The sequence below is a fragment of the Megalobrama amblycephala genome, linkage group LG17, assembly GCF_018812025.1.
Source record: "Megalobrama amblycephala isolate DHTTF-2021 linkage group LG17, ASM1881202v1, whole genome shotgun sequence".
Lineage (NCBI taxonomy): Eukaryota > Metazoa > Chordata > Actinopteri > Cypriniformes > Xenocyprididae > Megalobrama > Megalobrama amblycephala.
In genome coordinates, this window is record NC_063060.1 from 27,756,024 (window position 1) to 27,772,282 (window position 16,259).

Consider the following 16,259-nt stretch of genomic DNA (forward strand, 5'->3'; position numbering starts at 1 on the left):
TCACACATGTGATACTCAGTGCAAAACAGACTGAAGAAAATGAGCATTTTTAAAGAAATACTGCATGTATTATATATTTTGTCAACAATATTTGTTCTTTAATATTTTGTATTTAATATTAGAGATATTAATATCTTTACTTTAATATTAGAAAAATATTTGGTGTTTTCAGTCAATGCAGTATTTAAAGGGATAGTTCACCCAAAAATGAAAATTCTGTCATCATTTGCTCACCCTCAAGTTGTTCCAAACCTGAATAAATTTCTTTGTTCTGTTGAACACAAATGAAGATATTTTGAAGAAAGTTTGTCACTAGGCTGCTTTGGGGCACCACTGACTTCCATAGTAGAAAAACAAAATACTATGGAAGTCAATGGTGCCCCAAAACTGTTCAGTTTAAGACATTCTTCAAAATATCTTCCTTTGTGTTCAACAGAACAAAGAAATTTATACAGGTTTGGAACAACCCGAGGGTGAGCAAATGATGACCGAATTTTCATTTTTGGGTGAACTATCCCTTTAAGACCATTTAGCCTTTTGTAATCATGTCCAGTTTTTTGGGTTCATACAGCAAAAGTCACCAAGTACCATTCTGATGAAGTAAAAAATGTTAAACATTGAAAAGACCACCAAAGGGTTAAACAACACAATGAAACTTAACAGGAACAGAAAAGCCATGTTATTGTGTCACTATGGTATCCTATCCAAAAACATGGTAATATCATGATGCTTTATGTATTATGGCACTGAATGATTCCTATATTTGTGCAGAGCATGGTACCCCAAGGTAATTTAAAGATTACCATGTTATTGCAAAGCTAAAACACCATGGCATTACCAAGTTACCATGTCCAAAAACATGATATTACATTGGTACTTTTTAGTTTTTGGATGGATCAAATACAAATACAAAACACAAACTCACACACACACACACACACACACACACACACACACACACACACACACACACACACACACACTGTACTATATTTATCTATAGGCAATAAGGTATTGAACCACATTAAACACAAGCCAAACTAGTATCGAACTATTATAAAGCAGAGTATACATTTATAAATAAAAAGAGGTTTACTGTAATTTAATACAGGCTTCCAAACATAAAAGTTACAAGCATTCATTAAAATATATCTTTTCTTGGCACTTGTTTTTTACATTATGTTGGCATTTGAACATGATAAAATACTCGGTAAAATAAGGATCTAAAACATATATATGCCATTATACTTTTAACTCTTCTGTCCACATGATGATCAATGCGTTAAGATACAAGATTAAAAAAAGGTCCGCCCTATTCAATTTTTGATCGCTTTCTCCCACTGGATCCTCCCACAGCTGCAGATTCAGCCTAGATAAGGAAGTTAAGATTGTTTGTTACAATGTTCAAGCAAGCAATCAATTTACAATACTTCTAAATTGATATCTAACCTTTCTCCTTCGTGTTGCAGGGAAAAACTCTTCGAGTCTTGACTGTCTAGTGTGGCCCATTTTCTCATCCACCTCCCTCTGCTTCCTTCTCTTTGAGAGAGAATCACGAAACTTCTGCATGCGTCCCCGCACTCTTTCTTCCCTTAAACCAGCAAACAAGGTCACACACCCAAATCTCAGATACTATTAAACATTTGAAAACCGAGACATACTTCAAAGGCTTCTCCTTGCACAGGAACTGCACCAGACCCTCTTCATCAGGCTCACTCCAAGCCAGAACAGGGTCGTCAATTTGCGGGGTTTCAAAAAACAGCTTGCGGGCATCCTTGTACTGCCAGTTTTGAGGGATAGGGTGTGTCTGTAAGAATTGACAGCCAAAGTCACCTTTATTTTTGTTGTATGAAAAACAGCAGCCTGAACATTCTGTTTAACATCTATTTTTGTGCTCTACAGATAAATGTAAATCATTTTGTAGAAAGCAAATGAGGGTGAATAAGTCATGACAAAACTATCAGAATGCTGTCTTCTAGTGGGATCAGCTTTGAAGTCACCATGAAATCAAAATGGACAATTCTTATTTTTTAAAGGTGCCCTAGAACTTCTTTTTAAAAAATGTAATATAAGTCTAAGGTGTCCCCTGAATGTGTCTGTGAAGTTTCAGCTCAAAATACCCCATAGATTTTTTTTAATTCATTTTTTTAACTGCCTATTTTGGGGCATCATGAACTATGCACCGATATATAGGTTGCGGCCCCTTTAATTCTCGTGCTCCCTCTCCCCCGGAGCTCACGCTTGCCTTGAACAGCATAAACACAGTTTACACAGCTAATATAACCCTCAAAATGGATCTTTACAAGATGTTCGTCATGCATGCTGCTTGCATACATCGGATCATGTAAGTATAGTATTTATTTGGATGTATTACATTTGATTCTGAATGAGTTTGAGGCTATGCTGCATGGCTAAAGCTAACATTACACACTGTTGGAGAGATTTATAAAGAATGAAGTTGTGTTTATGAATTATACAGACTGCAAGTGTTTAAAAATGAAAATAGCGACGGCTCTTGTCTCCGTGAATACAGTAATAAACGATGGTAACTTTAACCACATTTAACAGTAATTTGCAACATGCTAACGAAACATTTAGAAAGACAATTTACAAATATCACTAAAAATATCATGTTATCATGGATCATGTCAGTTATTATCGCTCCATCTGCCATTTTTCGCTATTGTTCTTGCTTACTTACCTAGTCTGATGATTCAGCTGTGCACAGATCCAGACGTTCTGCCCTTGTCTAATGGCTTGATCATGGGCTGGCATATGCAAATATTGGGGGCGTACATATTAATGATCCCGACTGTTACGTTGAAACTCAGTGTATGTCTTTTCCATGTACTGAACTCTTGTTATTCAACTATGCCAATATAAATTCAATATTTAATTCTAGGGCACCTTTAAGGAAAATTGCAGTGTATATTATTGATGATTTATCTATGCATTTTTTTTTTTTAATTTCATGTGTCCTTGTACTATTTACTTAAAAACATTAATTTCCAATCCCCTTGCACTTACATCTCTTCTGATGGTGTGAGCACAATAATACTAATGACGACAACGATTCAATAATTTCCTGATGGACAAAATCCTTTTCCTACACTTCTTCTTGTTCAGGAAGCCATTTCACGTGGATATACATTATAGTAGGCATAGGTGGAGCGTGTGTAAAACTTGAAACTAACGTGGAATTTTCTCACTCAAACCACTGCCTGCTGCATCCAATTGCTTTTAGAGGAAAGAGCTACCCATAACTGCTGGTCTATGATCAGTTTTCTCCATAATAATTACAGCATAATGGCGAAACAGAATTTGGTGTTTACACTCGAGAACGTCAAAGGTTTCTATTTACAACATATTTTGCAGAGTTTAGCAATGTGGCCAATCACAGACATATCTGTTGATTTCTTGAATGCAATGGCCAATCAGACATGTTTAAGTAAGAATCCACTCACCATTCAAAATGCTCACAAATTCTCTCATAATAAGTCAACTTATAACAAAAAAGTGTAGACATTACGTAGGCTAAATAAGAGATTCATTGTGCAGTCAGCTTCGTTGATTATAGCAGAACTTTATGAGATTGCGATGAATTGAGATGAGGGACAGCTTTTTAGTGATAATAAAGGGAGCGCTCTGTGTTCTTTCTAGGCACTATATCCTCCTGAGACCCAGAGAAAAAAAAAGGTTTGTGAAATTAGTTTTTCTTTTTTTATTGTCATTACATTACTTGAAGCATAAGTAACAAATGGAGAAAAAATCTTGAAAAAATCTATTTTATTCATATGTTATGCATTGTCCATTGTATTGGACATCAGGCATGAATAGACATGTATAGGCAAAAACAATGGATTTTTTTTTATTCAAAATTTTCTTTAACCAAACATTGTATAAAGATGATTCTCAACTATGTTATGAAAAATATAACGGAATGATTTGATATACGGTTTTACTTTATGCGATATATGTGTAAAATGGCCATAAGCGGCTTTTCCCATTCTATACAATGCATTGATATATTGTATCTAATTTGCATATTAATGTGTTCTTGGAGCAACGTAATGAAAAAAAAAAATGTAATAATGGGAGTAATAATTGGCAACATTTTCATAAGAATATCTAATATTTCATACTAGTAATATTGATAATTTATTTCCCTATTCACCTATTGCGTATCTCCCAAAATATCTGATTTACATGCTTTAAGTCCTGGTGTCCACTACAGTGGACGTATAAAAATTGATGTCCTGTTTCGTAAGAGAAAGTCACATTCTGATTTGAAACCCCATAACATTTTCCTGAGATGTTGATTTATGACAAACAATTTGAAAATTATTCAGATTTAAATAATAATTACAAAATATTATCATATTTCCAGAAGAGTGCTAAATTTGATCATTCAATCAATGTCAAACATATTTAAAACCAAGTTGTCATTGTGAAACTTCCAAACCTTTGGTATCTCTGAAAAGCCCTGAATTTGGTCTTTACAGGACATCCAAACTGAGATATTCGCTAATAAATAACGTCCACTACAGTGGGCAAAAGTCTGTGCTTGGGTCTCAGGAGGTTAAATTATACATTCAGAATTTGAACAAAACTTTTGTTTTATTGCATTAGGTTAGGCAATGGTTATTTATTACTCAAAGTGGCTGATATGTCAAATCACACATAGAGTAAGCTTGCTTTTCTGTTCGAATTATAGTGGTTTGCGATTGTAGCTGCTTTAATAACAAATAATTTATTGGGAGCAGTTATGTTGGGACGTGCAGGTTGTTGCTAACTATTTTATGACTTTAATTAAATGTGTTTTTGAGGAGGAAGCGAGCGCATCTGGAGTTGGTTCACCCTCCTCCTATGACAATAGAGAAGAAAAGGTGATCCCAATTTCCGTTTCATGTCGACTTTAGCAGGGCTCGATTTCTTTGGTTTATAAGATTTTTTTTCTGAACAAGTACCTTTCTGTTGACATGTTCCATCACACCCTCTATTGTATGATGTTGTTTAATAAGCTTCAACGCCCGACTCGGCCCAAGACCCCCAATCTTATCACAGTAGTCACAGCCCAACAAGATACACAGGTCAACAAACTAGGAAAGAGACACAGAAAGATAAATTAAACAAACTCACTTTTGCTATTAAAAGTTCTGTTCTTTTGGATTTTTTTTCCTCCAAATGTCTTTCCAAGGCTATTTTAACGAAGACTGTATAATTCAAATATTACTCAAACTCAAAATTAAGTTACAACTACTACATTCAGGCCCTGTTTACACCTGGTATTAAGATGCCTTTTGGTCGATCTGATCACAAGTGGACGACGATAAATACAGATGTAAATGGGATGTAAACCTTTTTGAGCTTGTCCACTTTCGTCCACCAATTTCAGAGAAAGTCAAAAACGCATTCTACCAGATTGCTTTCATTGTGTAGACGCTCATGTGGTCAAATGTGTTCGAACAGCCACAAAAGACCGCCTACTCTTCACCTCCTGACCTAATGCGTAAACATTATGGGAAGCGCACTAGCCAGATGGGATTTAAACTTTGTCGGCTGAGGATTCAAGTTTGGTTTGAAGTGGAAAAATGTACCAAGCACAATGTTCTCTCACCATTCCTAGTAGAAACTAAAGCTGCCGCTCTCAGTATGTTTTCCTGTCATCTCTGGGTGCATTCATATGTAAATTGCACACACTTATTTTGTCCATTAGAAGATCTGAAAAAGCCCATACATTCACCCGCCCATAGACCCTCCCCTCGAAGAAATCAGGACAGAAATGGCAGAAAGTGGACAAAAGAGAAGGATTAAAACACCAAATGTAAACGGGTATGTGTCTCCCTCATCTACCTGTGATCCGATCGACTAAAACACATTTTAATACAAGGTGTAAACAGGGCCTTAGAGGTGATTCTAATTACATTGAGACATGTAGATTGGCAGCTATTGAGAATCAAGGCCTGAGATTTATTTCCAAAACACAGAGCAATCAATTTAAGAAAAAGGTAAAACAATGAATGTTCAGAATAAAGACGGAAGGTTTTACCTGTTTATATGTCAGCTGTAGAGCTTCCAAAAGCTTTGGTAAGGAGTACTCTGTCACCTCACTATGAGAGAAATGATTTAAGGACATGATAGCTATTGCTGTATTTTAATGCACATTACTGTAACTGTGTTATATAATAATAATAATAATAATTATATATTTTTTTCTCACCTATCTTTTTTTGCATTGAGCTGGCGGAGAAGAACAGTCCCTCCAAATGCCAGTGTGTCCATGTCCTCTGAGGCTACAGCATTAACTGTGCCACTTTTGACCAGGTGGGCACACAGTGCCTCTGCTTCACCTGGAGCCTGACATTCACAGTGATGTGAAAATAAGTCAAACAAGAACCTCTCTAATTCATATGACAGAGTTATTTGTTTAATGCTAAATAAATTAAATAGGAAACAAAAGAAATAAATTAAAAACCTTGATACATGGCACACCCATGAGCTGTAGGAGACGTAGGCAGTCTTGTTTAAAGTTGGACACTAAAAAAGTTCAAAATAATGTGCATAAATATCATAGTCACCAACAAATTGGGAATCATGATTAGTAGAAACAACATAAAACTATAAAATATAGTTATAAGAACGTAAGATATATCAAGAAATATTTCTATTTCAAATAAATGCTGTTAATTTGAACTTTCTATTCATCAGAAATCCTGAAAAAATTTATTACAGTTTCCACAAAAACATTAAGCAGCACAACAGTTTTCAACATTGATAATAAGAAGAAATGTTTCTTAACTCAGCATATTAGAATGATTTATGAAGATCATGTGACACTAAAGACTGGAGTAATGATACTGAAAATTCAGCTTTAAAAAAAATACACTTTAATTGTGTTTATATTAAATTAGAAAATAGTTATTTAAAACACACCTGTGTTGGGGTTCTGTGAGCTGTTCCAGCCTGTGGTTTGAGCTCTTTTCTCCAGCTAGAAGAATTATATGACATATTATTAATTACAAATGGATTGTAAAATTATTATATGTATGTAATTATTACATTATTACATAATTTTTATTAGATTACATCTCACCACAGCTCTCTTTTGACTGGGTGGTTTGCCATCAAGTACAAAGACAGGCTTGATGTCATGCTCCAGGAAAGTAAGAGTGCGGTAAAACAAGCCTGCCAGAGGGCTGCAACATCAGATGTTCATATTTGTAAGATAATTCACACACACACTTACACACACACATACACTATATATATATACACACACATAAAGGATAAAAAGCTCACAATTAAGATGTACAAAAGAGAAAAGACACTTATTTTAATTCATTTTTAAGCAAACCTTAGCTTCAGATGGCTGGGGAGAGCTGAGCGAAACTGATTCACCACAATAGATGTATCCAGTGCGATAATCTTCCCTGGATCACAGGAACATGACAGTTGTTACAGAGTTTAGGCAAATATAACAGAACAACAAGAATTTTGAGTAGATGGCGACTAATAATAACAATCTAATTCTGAAGTGCACATTTGAGACACATTTTTTCCGCTTGTCAATGGCTTTTCTTAAGTTTTCTTTTCTTTCAAACAGACAAATACATTATATTATTATATTATTTTAACGTCGATTTACTCAGTAAGCTTTTTCGGTTACATTTTAACTGTAATGCACTGATCTTACCAGAATAATCACCGATCTCTTTGTTGCGCGTAGACTCTGGCGCGTCAAAATGAATTAAATGCGCTAACTTTGTAATCCCCATATTAAATTAAAAACGTTTTTGACTCTGACGTGCTGGCAGGACTGTTGTTATTGTCCTTCATTGTACAGCTTCATTTCCGCATGGTCCCCAGTTGGTTGCCATGGTAACAACGCTGATAGGCCACCGCGATTTCGCGTCACCAACACGTTTCTGACCATAGATATATACATAGATAACGTAGGAAAGTCTACTACAGACTTAAGCAGATGAGTTTGCTAAACTAACACGACATTAAAACAAACGTAATAGCAAGAGTAAAAACAATAAAAAACAATATCATAATACAAACCTTATTATGTTAATACATGTAAAACACAAACCAACACATTATCACATTCATCTGTGAAAGGTTATCCCATTCCTTTTTTTAAAATATTTAAAATCTCTTTTTTTTATATTTCACAACCAGAAGCTGTGCAATGTTGCGGCATCATTGTGAGTGATGACACGGTTACCGTTCCAAGATGGCGGACGCGGCGACGTGTCTGTGTCCGCTTCGGTCGAATGTGGCATCTACGTATACTCATCTATGTTCGCGACTGCAAAGTCTGGAAACAAAATGACCCAACTCGCTTGCCGTAGTCAAGCTCCAGCGTGCAGTGCGAGAATAGTTTTGAAAGTGGTGCGTGTGTGAAAGCAGAGGATGTACAGACTGCGGGTGTAAATGTTTGTCTCAGTATTTTATAGGTCAACTCGACCTAAACATTTCTTTGTGTATATAAAAAAAGCACATTTAGCAAGTAAAGATGGAGCAAGAACTAGAGATGTCAGCAATGATTCCTGCATTGCAAGAACTAGCCAGGTAACATCAATGGCTGCTAATAGCGATGGATATTCTTTTGTTAAATATTCCTGACAGGTGTCCTCAACATAAATATTTAAAAATAAAGCTTACACAAGGCCTCTTATGTCTTTTCCAGTGCCAGTTCAGTTGAGTACAACCAGGCTGTGCAGAAACCACGTCAGATACTGTGTCAGTTCATTGACAGGATACTGACAGATGTTGATGTCGGTAAGGAAAAATGCATTGCGTCTTGGAGTTCGTTGAGGATATTTGTGTTATGTCAAAATGTTTTTTACGAGAACATCTCAAAATGCTGCCATCGTTTACTCACCCTCATGTTGTTTGAACCCATGCAAAATAAACATAACGCAATTAGCTGCAGGTTGACTTCACATGGTTAAAAAATCATAGTTAAAACTGTTAATGTGAAGCCCTCTAGAATAGAATATGCTCTGAAAAAGTATATATTACGATATTACATTAAACAAAAATATCAATACAAACATTACATAAATTAAAAATAAGGAATTCCTTTCCATTACTTACAAAGATAAGGGTTCTTGTCACATAAATGTTTTCCATAGTTTACAATAGTTGCAGATTTCATTGTTATGAACTGAACAGCTAAAAACACACACAACAATTCATACAGTAGATGGTAGATTACATATTGTATACATATGTATATACACAAACATGCATACTTGTGTTAAGTCCCAATTTATGATACTAAATGATCCTATTGTTTATATATATATACACGATACAGCACAGCCTCTCGTACCTTATTGCTTACACACGCACACACACACACACACACACACACACACATATATATATATATATATATATATATATATATATGTGTGTGTGTGTGTGTGTGCGTGTGTAAGCAATAAGGTACGAGAGGCTGTGCTGTATCGTGAATAAGTCACGGCTGAAGGGCATTGTTTGGCACAATGCGAAGTGGACTTATTCATGATAAAGCACTAGCCTTGAGTACCTTAATGCTTTTATACAACGGTTACAACACAATACAAATATTAAAGCCAAAAATATGTATGAATGCAACTTTCATGAAGTAAACTTTCAATAAAAGCCTTCCTTCCGCCGGAAAAAAATAGTCCCTGACCGTGAACAGCAACAGAAGTTACATTATTACGCCATTAGATGGCGTCAAAGATGGCGTCTTTATGAGTGTGTCAGTCAGTAGCGAAGACTTTTACATTGAAAAGATTGAATTATTGTGAACACAGAACAAGACGCAACCCTATGGACGCAACTGACAAATGCTTTGACTAGCTCTGTCAGTCACGGGAAAACCCCTTAACTGTTAGAAGGACAAGATAACACATCGGACATTTAAAAATGTCCTAAAAATGCTAAATCTGAATGCAGGCAATAAATTCACTCACTCGATCTCTTTCTCACAATACTCTTCTACATAATACAGTAAGCTTCAATGAACAATATCAATTGAGAACATACAGTTTACATTGTTAAGAGTACTAAGGGTGTTGTGTAATGATACACAGAACCGTTGGGTGAAGCGGTCATAGCAGTGTTTAAAACACAGCTATTGACCAATCAGAATAAAGGACAGGAACTAACCATTTTATATATATATATATAATTTAGTACCATAAATACTAGTTACTAAATTTAGATTTTAAAGTCACTAACAAGTTTTTGTGACAATTCACTTCAATTGTATGGACAAAAAACAAAAAAACATTTTTTTGTTGTTGTTGTTGTTGTTGTTGTTGTGTGTTGTGTGTGTGTGTGTGTGTGTGTGTGTGTGTGTGTGAACTATCCCTTTAAAACAAGTTAACAGAATATTTTATTCTGTTGGATATTTCTCTTCATCTCTTTCCACTATCAGTTTTTAGTACAGTAATTTTTTAGGTGTTCATTTTCTTATGTTTATATAGTCTATTAATTTTTAATTTTTTATCTCTCTCACATTTTAGTTGCTTTGGAGTTATGTAAGAAGACCAGTTTTGAGCCAGCATGTGTGATGCTGCTGGACTTTGTGCAGCACATTATTAAATCCTCTTCGTTAATGTTCATAAACCCAGCGTGTCTTCCAGATCACTTAAAAAACTCAGAGAACAGCTGCGTTGGTAAGTTGACATAGTTTACATTATTGCTACCAAAGTTCTGCACATCTTCATCTAGCTTAGACTGTCTGCCTTCCTTCATAGATTTCAGTAAATGGATCATCAACCGCCTCTTGCGAATTGCTGCTTGCCCAGAGTGTGAAGATCTTCACATGAAGATCTCGTCAGTCATCTGTTCCTTGCTTCACCTTTTCAGAGCCAAGGGTCCAGTCCTATTTTGCCTGCTCTCCACAGAGCTAATAGGTTTAATGCAAGATCTAGTGCATAAGAATTTCATGGCCAGACCATCACCACAATGGCCAGTGGTGGTGGAACGCTTCTCCATCAGGTCTGCAGAGTCTGCTGTTTACCTGACCCCTACCATCCTTCAGCTGTCCTCATGTGCTTCAGCTCAGATGTTGTTAGTAACTTCAATAACAGTGCTGACGGATATTTTGCAGGGCATTTTCTTCCCTAGAGAAGTGGACATTATATGGAACTCTACTTGCCTCATGCTGTCTAATGGGAGCCCGAAGCTCAAGGCAGCATCTATGGTGCTTTTAACTCATATTATGACTCTTGGAGGTTTTCCTGAAGACCATTCACAGCCATTTTTCTCTGCTTATTTGCATCTCCTGGACTCATTGCCTGCTTTTGAAGAGTCAGAGCTCAGTGTCTTTGGCAAGGATTTCCAGAAGCTCTCTCAATGTGTTTTCCTGCCAGAGGAAGGTGCTCACGGCAGGTTTGAGAGAGTCCATCTGAACATGCTGATGGAGAGGCTTGAGAAACTGGTGGTTGGTGGGGCACTAGAGCAGTTGAAGGTAATGGAGGTGAAAGCTACACTTTGTGAAGTCTTCTGCTTTGTCCTCGAGTTTGTTCCTCCCGGATACGAGTGTGCAATGCCGATCAGGAAGGAGAGAGTTGCAGCCATTTGCAAAGCTGTTATTAAGACCATTGGAACCCAGGACCAGCAGGAGGTAAAGGGTCAAAAAAGAAAAAATCATCCAAAAAAGACAATAACCCATATGTTTTTCTGTTTTCTGTCAAACACAAAATAAGAAGTCTAGAAAGAGGTCCACGCTGCTCTTTTCCATACATTCAAAATGAATGGGAACATGACAAAAACAAGATTTAAACATCAGAGACATCTTTTGCACTATAAAGTGTTCTGAAGCAATGTGGGGAAAAGCCTGACAATTAAAGGAATAGTTCACCCAAAAGCTAAAATTCTGTCATCAATTACTCACCTTCATGTTGTTCCAGTCCCATAAGATTTTGGTGAACGTAAACACGGATGCTCAATTATGCTTATCATACGTAAGAACAAACCTCAAGCAAACACGTTTGAGCTTCCATTTACCATATTTGATGTGCTTTACATTTGTATGTTGATCAGTGTTTATATATGAATAAAAGCCTTAATTAAATCTGTTCATCATTAGGGCTGGGACAATATTCGATTAATCTCGATTTGTAGATCGATTCTGGGATTTTCCGATTGCATCGCTATTCTCTCTTGAATTCATTCTAAGCTTAGTTTTTAACAGCAGATGGCGCTCTAGGCTAGTTTTTATCCGCACACTCAAATGCTCACAAAGAAGAGCGCTTGTGCATTCGGCTATGTACTTGGACCTCAGAATGCTTTTATGACGCAAGATTAATGTAAACAGCCCACTGCAAACACCCTTGTAATTTGCTTCAACCTTTTTGAACTTTATTTTATAGAAGGTTCAGTTGGTGTAAGGAATTGGAAGCAAGCAGAGTACGGCTGTTTCTAAAGCACGCAGTGCCATCTGCTGTTAAAAACTAAGCTCAGAATCGATTCGAGAGAGAATCGCGATGCCTTCAGAAAATCGATCCAGAATCAATTCTCGATTCGTGATACTGCCCTATTCATCATATAAAGTGACCATGCCTATTCAGAAGACTTGGATTAAACAACTCGATTCACCACTGGAATACTTTTACAATCTATTTATAAACTTTTTGAATGGTCATAGTTTTAGTGAAATTAACTTTCAATGGAGAGACAGAAATCTCTCAGGTTTTATTAAAAATATCTGATGGCTTATGGAACGATGTGAAGGAGAGCAATTAGTGATCGAATTTTAGTTTTTGGGTGAACTATCCTTTTAAAATTTTGTTAGTTTAATATCTTGCCATACAGTGGTTCAAATTTCATTTTCATTAATATGCTGATTGAAGTTGTAAAAAGGTGATGCATTGTAGAGAGTAACATATTTTCTTTTGAAAACTAGCAAAGTGTGGAAGGCTACCTGTACGCTGCCCTCAGGACAGATGCCATTGCTGTAGTGCAGGATATGCAGGCTGGTGTTTCTGACCCTGCTGATCCTAGTATGTATGAAGAGGAGGTTCCAGCCAAACGACCAAACCTCTCTCTTCCAACTCAACTAAGGAGCGAGGCCAAAACTCAGCCAATGTATGCTATTCTCTGTCCCCACTCAGTCTCTGCTGTCCTTCAGTCTCTCTTCTTACCATGTGTAAAGATGAGCTTAACACATTAAGATGATCTTGTGCACCATCAGGCAGGTGGACATGAAGAGCAGAAGTGAGGTGTGGGCAGCTATAGACAGCCGACTGGATGAGTTACTGACACAGATGAGGGATCACACAGCGAGCCAGTGCGTGAGCACCGTGCAGGGACTGACGGTCATCTTCCACCTGGCTGCACTTTGCTCAAAGCACTGTCTGAATGGATCACAAAGGTATGGTTTTATTTAAGGCCTTTGTTGTGTTGTATGGTTATTGGTTCTCATTCTTAAATACCTCTTCATTGGCAGAGGACAGAAGGCATTCAGATGGAGCCCAGCTTGTTTGGTTAAAGCCTCGGATTTTGGCTCAGGTGGTCGAGAGTTGCCGCACCGTGATGGCAAACACTTCTAATAAGGAAGAGCTGCAGCCTCTGGTGGAGAGCACTGTCAGGATCCTTGATGCTGTTCTCTACCTCAGCAGTGAGCATCTTGGTTATTTTTCAGGATGTCCTAATATTAAAATTCTGGCCAAAACCGAAAAGCCTAATATTACTTTCAAGTTATGGCTGATAACCGATAAATGACCGATAGAAAATACTATTTGTTCTAAATTAATGAAAAATATATCACTAAAAACTAAAAGTAAATATACCACAAGTGAATTTAGGTCTTTTAACATTATAATGTACAGTTTGAAAAATGGATGTTTATTTTGATATTTGCTAAAGATGACATTTAACAGTATTATTCAATTATTATTGTTTTTGAAGATTAACTAAAAATGGGTTCGATACCATTAAATTAAACAAAGAAAAATCTGTTTTTGCCAATAGCTGTCATACATTATCCTTCAAAAGTTTGAAGTTAGTATTTTTTTTTTAAAGAAAATAATACTTTTATTCAGCAAGGATACATTAAATTGATCAAAAGTGAGAGTAAAGACATTTAAAAGGTTACAAAAGATTTATGTTTCAAGTAAATGATTTTTCTTTTCACAAAATATTGAGCAGCTGTTTTCAACATTGATAATAAGAAATGTTTCTTGACCCAATCAGCATATTAGAATTATTTCTGAAGGATCATGTGACACTGAAAACTAGTAATGATACTCAGAGGAATAATTTACATTTTAAAATATTACAATTTAAAAGAACGGTTTTGTATTTTATTATAATATTTCAGTACAATTTTACTGTTTTGCTATATTTTTAATAAAAAAAATGACTTCTTTCAAAAACATTTTTAAAAATCTTACCGACCCCAAACTTTTGAACGGTTGTGCGTGGCACCAATGTTTTGTGCATCCCTAGTTATTTTATTAATTTATTCAGAAACTGCATTTTTTTTAAAAAAAATGTTTTATGACTTTAGACCAGTACATAATTATGTTTAACAGCATGATATTAGTCTATTTTAAATAATTTGATTTGTATTGTCTATTTACAGCCAATAGTCAGGGTGACACAAGTTTTTACAGGAATGTTTGCGCTCTGCTGTCGATTCCATGGGTGCTTGAGCATTCTTCACAAACGGTTTATCAGACGGCCTCTTTTCCTGCAAGTCTGATTTCACTCTCCCAGAAACTTGATCCTGCCTACTGTAAGTATCTAATCCATTAATGTTGGGCAATATTTTTGTTAATGGCTAACTGTTTATTTGTTAACTGCTTAATTCACTTTACAAATTCTTATACTTTTAACGCTTGTTGTTTTGTATTTTTGTACATAGCTGCACAAACTCGAGCACACTGTGTGTTTCTGCTTGGTCTGCTGTCAAAGAGTGTGTGCGGCGACTGGCGGTCGTCGGTTTATCGTTGGGCCCTGCAAAGTAAGATGGAAGCCGAGCGGGCCAGTGCCATCAGAGGCTTCCCCCTTCTGCTGCACCACCTAGGAGTCAAATCCTACAGCCTCATCCACGATGTCCTTCTGTACGTCACCATCTAACAGTCATTCTGAAAATCATCCAATATTGGCACACATCAATGGTTACCCATTGTCATGTAAAACCTGGAAATATCAGGGAATTTTAAAATTGTGATTTCCAGGCCTGTAAAAGTCATTTTCAGTTCTAAAATGTTTAATCGACTAGAAATAAATTAAATACATTTTTTCTTTAAAATCCTTATGCAGTTTAAGAATGAAGGGTAAAAAGGGGAACTTTTTGCTTGAGATGTGAATAAAAATATGAATAAATTGTAGAGATGCACCGATTGATCGGCCAGGGATCGGTATCGGCCGATCAGTCTCACTTCTTACCGATTCCAAGCCGATCCGTTTTGTTACCAGCGGCACAGGCAATAACGTCAAATGCGCGTTCTCGCTCTCTTCTCTGTCACGGTGAAGTGACACACACCCGCGCGGGCGCCTCCTCTCTCTCTCTCTCACTCGCCTCATTCGCTCCGGTTAAATAGTGCTTACTGCGCATAATTTTAGTAATTCCCGCAGGTTTCGCGCTCACACCGAAAGCGCGCGCTCCACTGATCTATATTAGTGAAGCGAACAAGCCACGCTCAGTCTCAAACAGAGATAGAAGTCAAACAGACTCACAGTACCAAAATAAGCGCCTTCCTGCGCTCAAACTGTCAAATACATACACAAGTATGTCAAAACCAGCGGCACAGGCAATCTTGGCGAGTATACAGATACATTTTTTAATCGTTAAATAGCTAAGAAAGTGAACCCATGTCGTGTGTAACATTATTGGGTCCGTTGGTTGAACACCGTTCATAAACTCTTAAAGGGACAGCAGTCCAATATTCCTGCTGCTGTTTGTCATGTTAATCAAAGAACAAAAGACAATCAATTTCAGCTCTTGACTGAATACATTTTATAACTTTAATGGTAAGAATTGATCTGTATTAATATTTACAATAAAGACTAAAGAAATTAAGGTAACCAATGTAAAATAACACTGAATGTGTCATTTTACATTTGATTACTTTAATTTCTGTAGTATTTCTTACCTGAATAGAGACCCAGTTAACCCAAAAAGCTCTCTTTATTCTTTATTATAGTCTTTATTTGAGCTGTTTATATTTTATTACTGACTTTTATTTGTTTTGTTTTTTTAATGAAAATAAAACTTTGCATTGAAGAAAAGTTGATTTTTG

At 36.3% G+C, this 16,259-nt stretch overlaps 2 protein-coding genes across 2 annotated transcripts in view; one reads left to right on the forward strand and one right to left on the reverse strand.

The window, feature by feature from the left end:
- Positions 1–1,052: 1,052 nt before the first annotated feature.
- zgc:110269 (probable flap endonuclease 1 homolog) lies at positions 1,053–7,874 on the reverse strand. The gene is made up of 11 exons (XM_048164488.1): positions 7,694–7,874; positions 7,355–7,430; positions 7,094–7,196; positions 6,934–6,988; positions 6,476–6,537; positions 6,221–6,357; positions 6,050–6,110; positions 4,968–5,099; positions 1,662–1,807; positions 1,450–1,591; positions 1,053–1,369 (listed from the first exon to the last, which is right to left on the reverse strand). The coding sequence occupies exons 1-11, from the start codon at positions 7,773–7,775 to the stop codon at positions 1,313–1,315; spliced, it is 1,053 nt and encodes a 350-aa protein (XP_048020445.1). The 5' UTR covers positions 7,776–7,874; the 3' UTR covers positions 1,053–1,312.
- Positions 7,875–8,352: 478 nt separating this feature from the next.
- atr (ATR serine/threonine kinase) overlaps positions 8,353–16,259 on the forward strand; it is a 33,605-nt gene continuing 25,698 nt past the window's right edge. Inside the window, 10 exon segments of the mRNA XM_048163051.1 lie at positions 8,353–8,577; positions 8,696–8,787; positions 10,530–10,682; positions 10,764–11,635; positions 12,917–13,098; positions 13,205–13,384; positions 13,460–13,472; positions 13,474–13,630; positions 14,597–14,749; positions 14,879–15,077. Coding sequence (XP_048019008.1) covers positions 8,522–8,577; positions 8,696–8,787; positions 10,530–10,682; positions 10,764–11,635; positions 12,917–13,098; positions 13,205–13,384; positions 13,460–13,472; positions 13,474–13,630; positions 14,597–14,749; positions 14,879–15,077 — 2,057 coding nt within the window. The 5' untranslated portion in view covers positions 8,353–8,521.

Bases quoted from the DNA above. Each gene is read 5' to 3' on its own strand.
- zgc:110269 (XM_048164488.1), bottom strand. From the start codon at position 7,775: ATGGGGATTACAAAGTTAGCGCATTTAATTCATTTTGACGCGCCAGAG. The intron at 7,197-7,354 runs GTTTGCTTAAAA...CTGATGTTGCAG, and splicing joins CCCAGCCATCTGAAGCTAAG to CCCTCTGGCAGGCTTGTTTT. The intron at 6,989-7,093 runs GTGAGATGTAAT...TAATTCTTCTAG, and splicing joins CCAGTCAAAAGAGAGCTGTG to CTGGAGAAAAGAGCTCAAAC.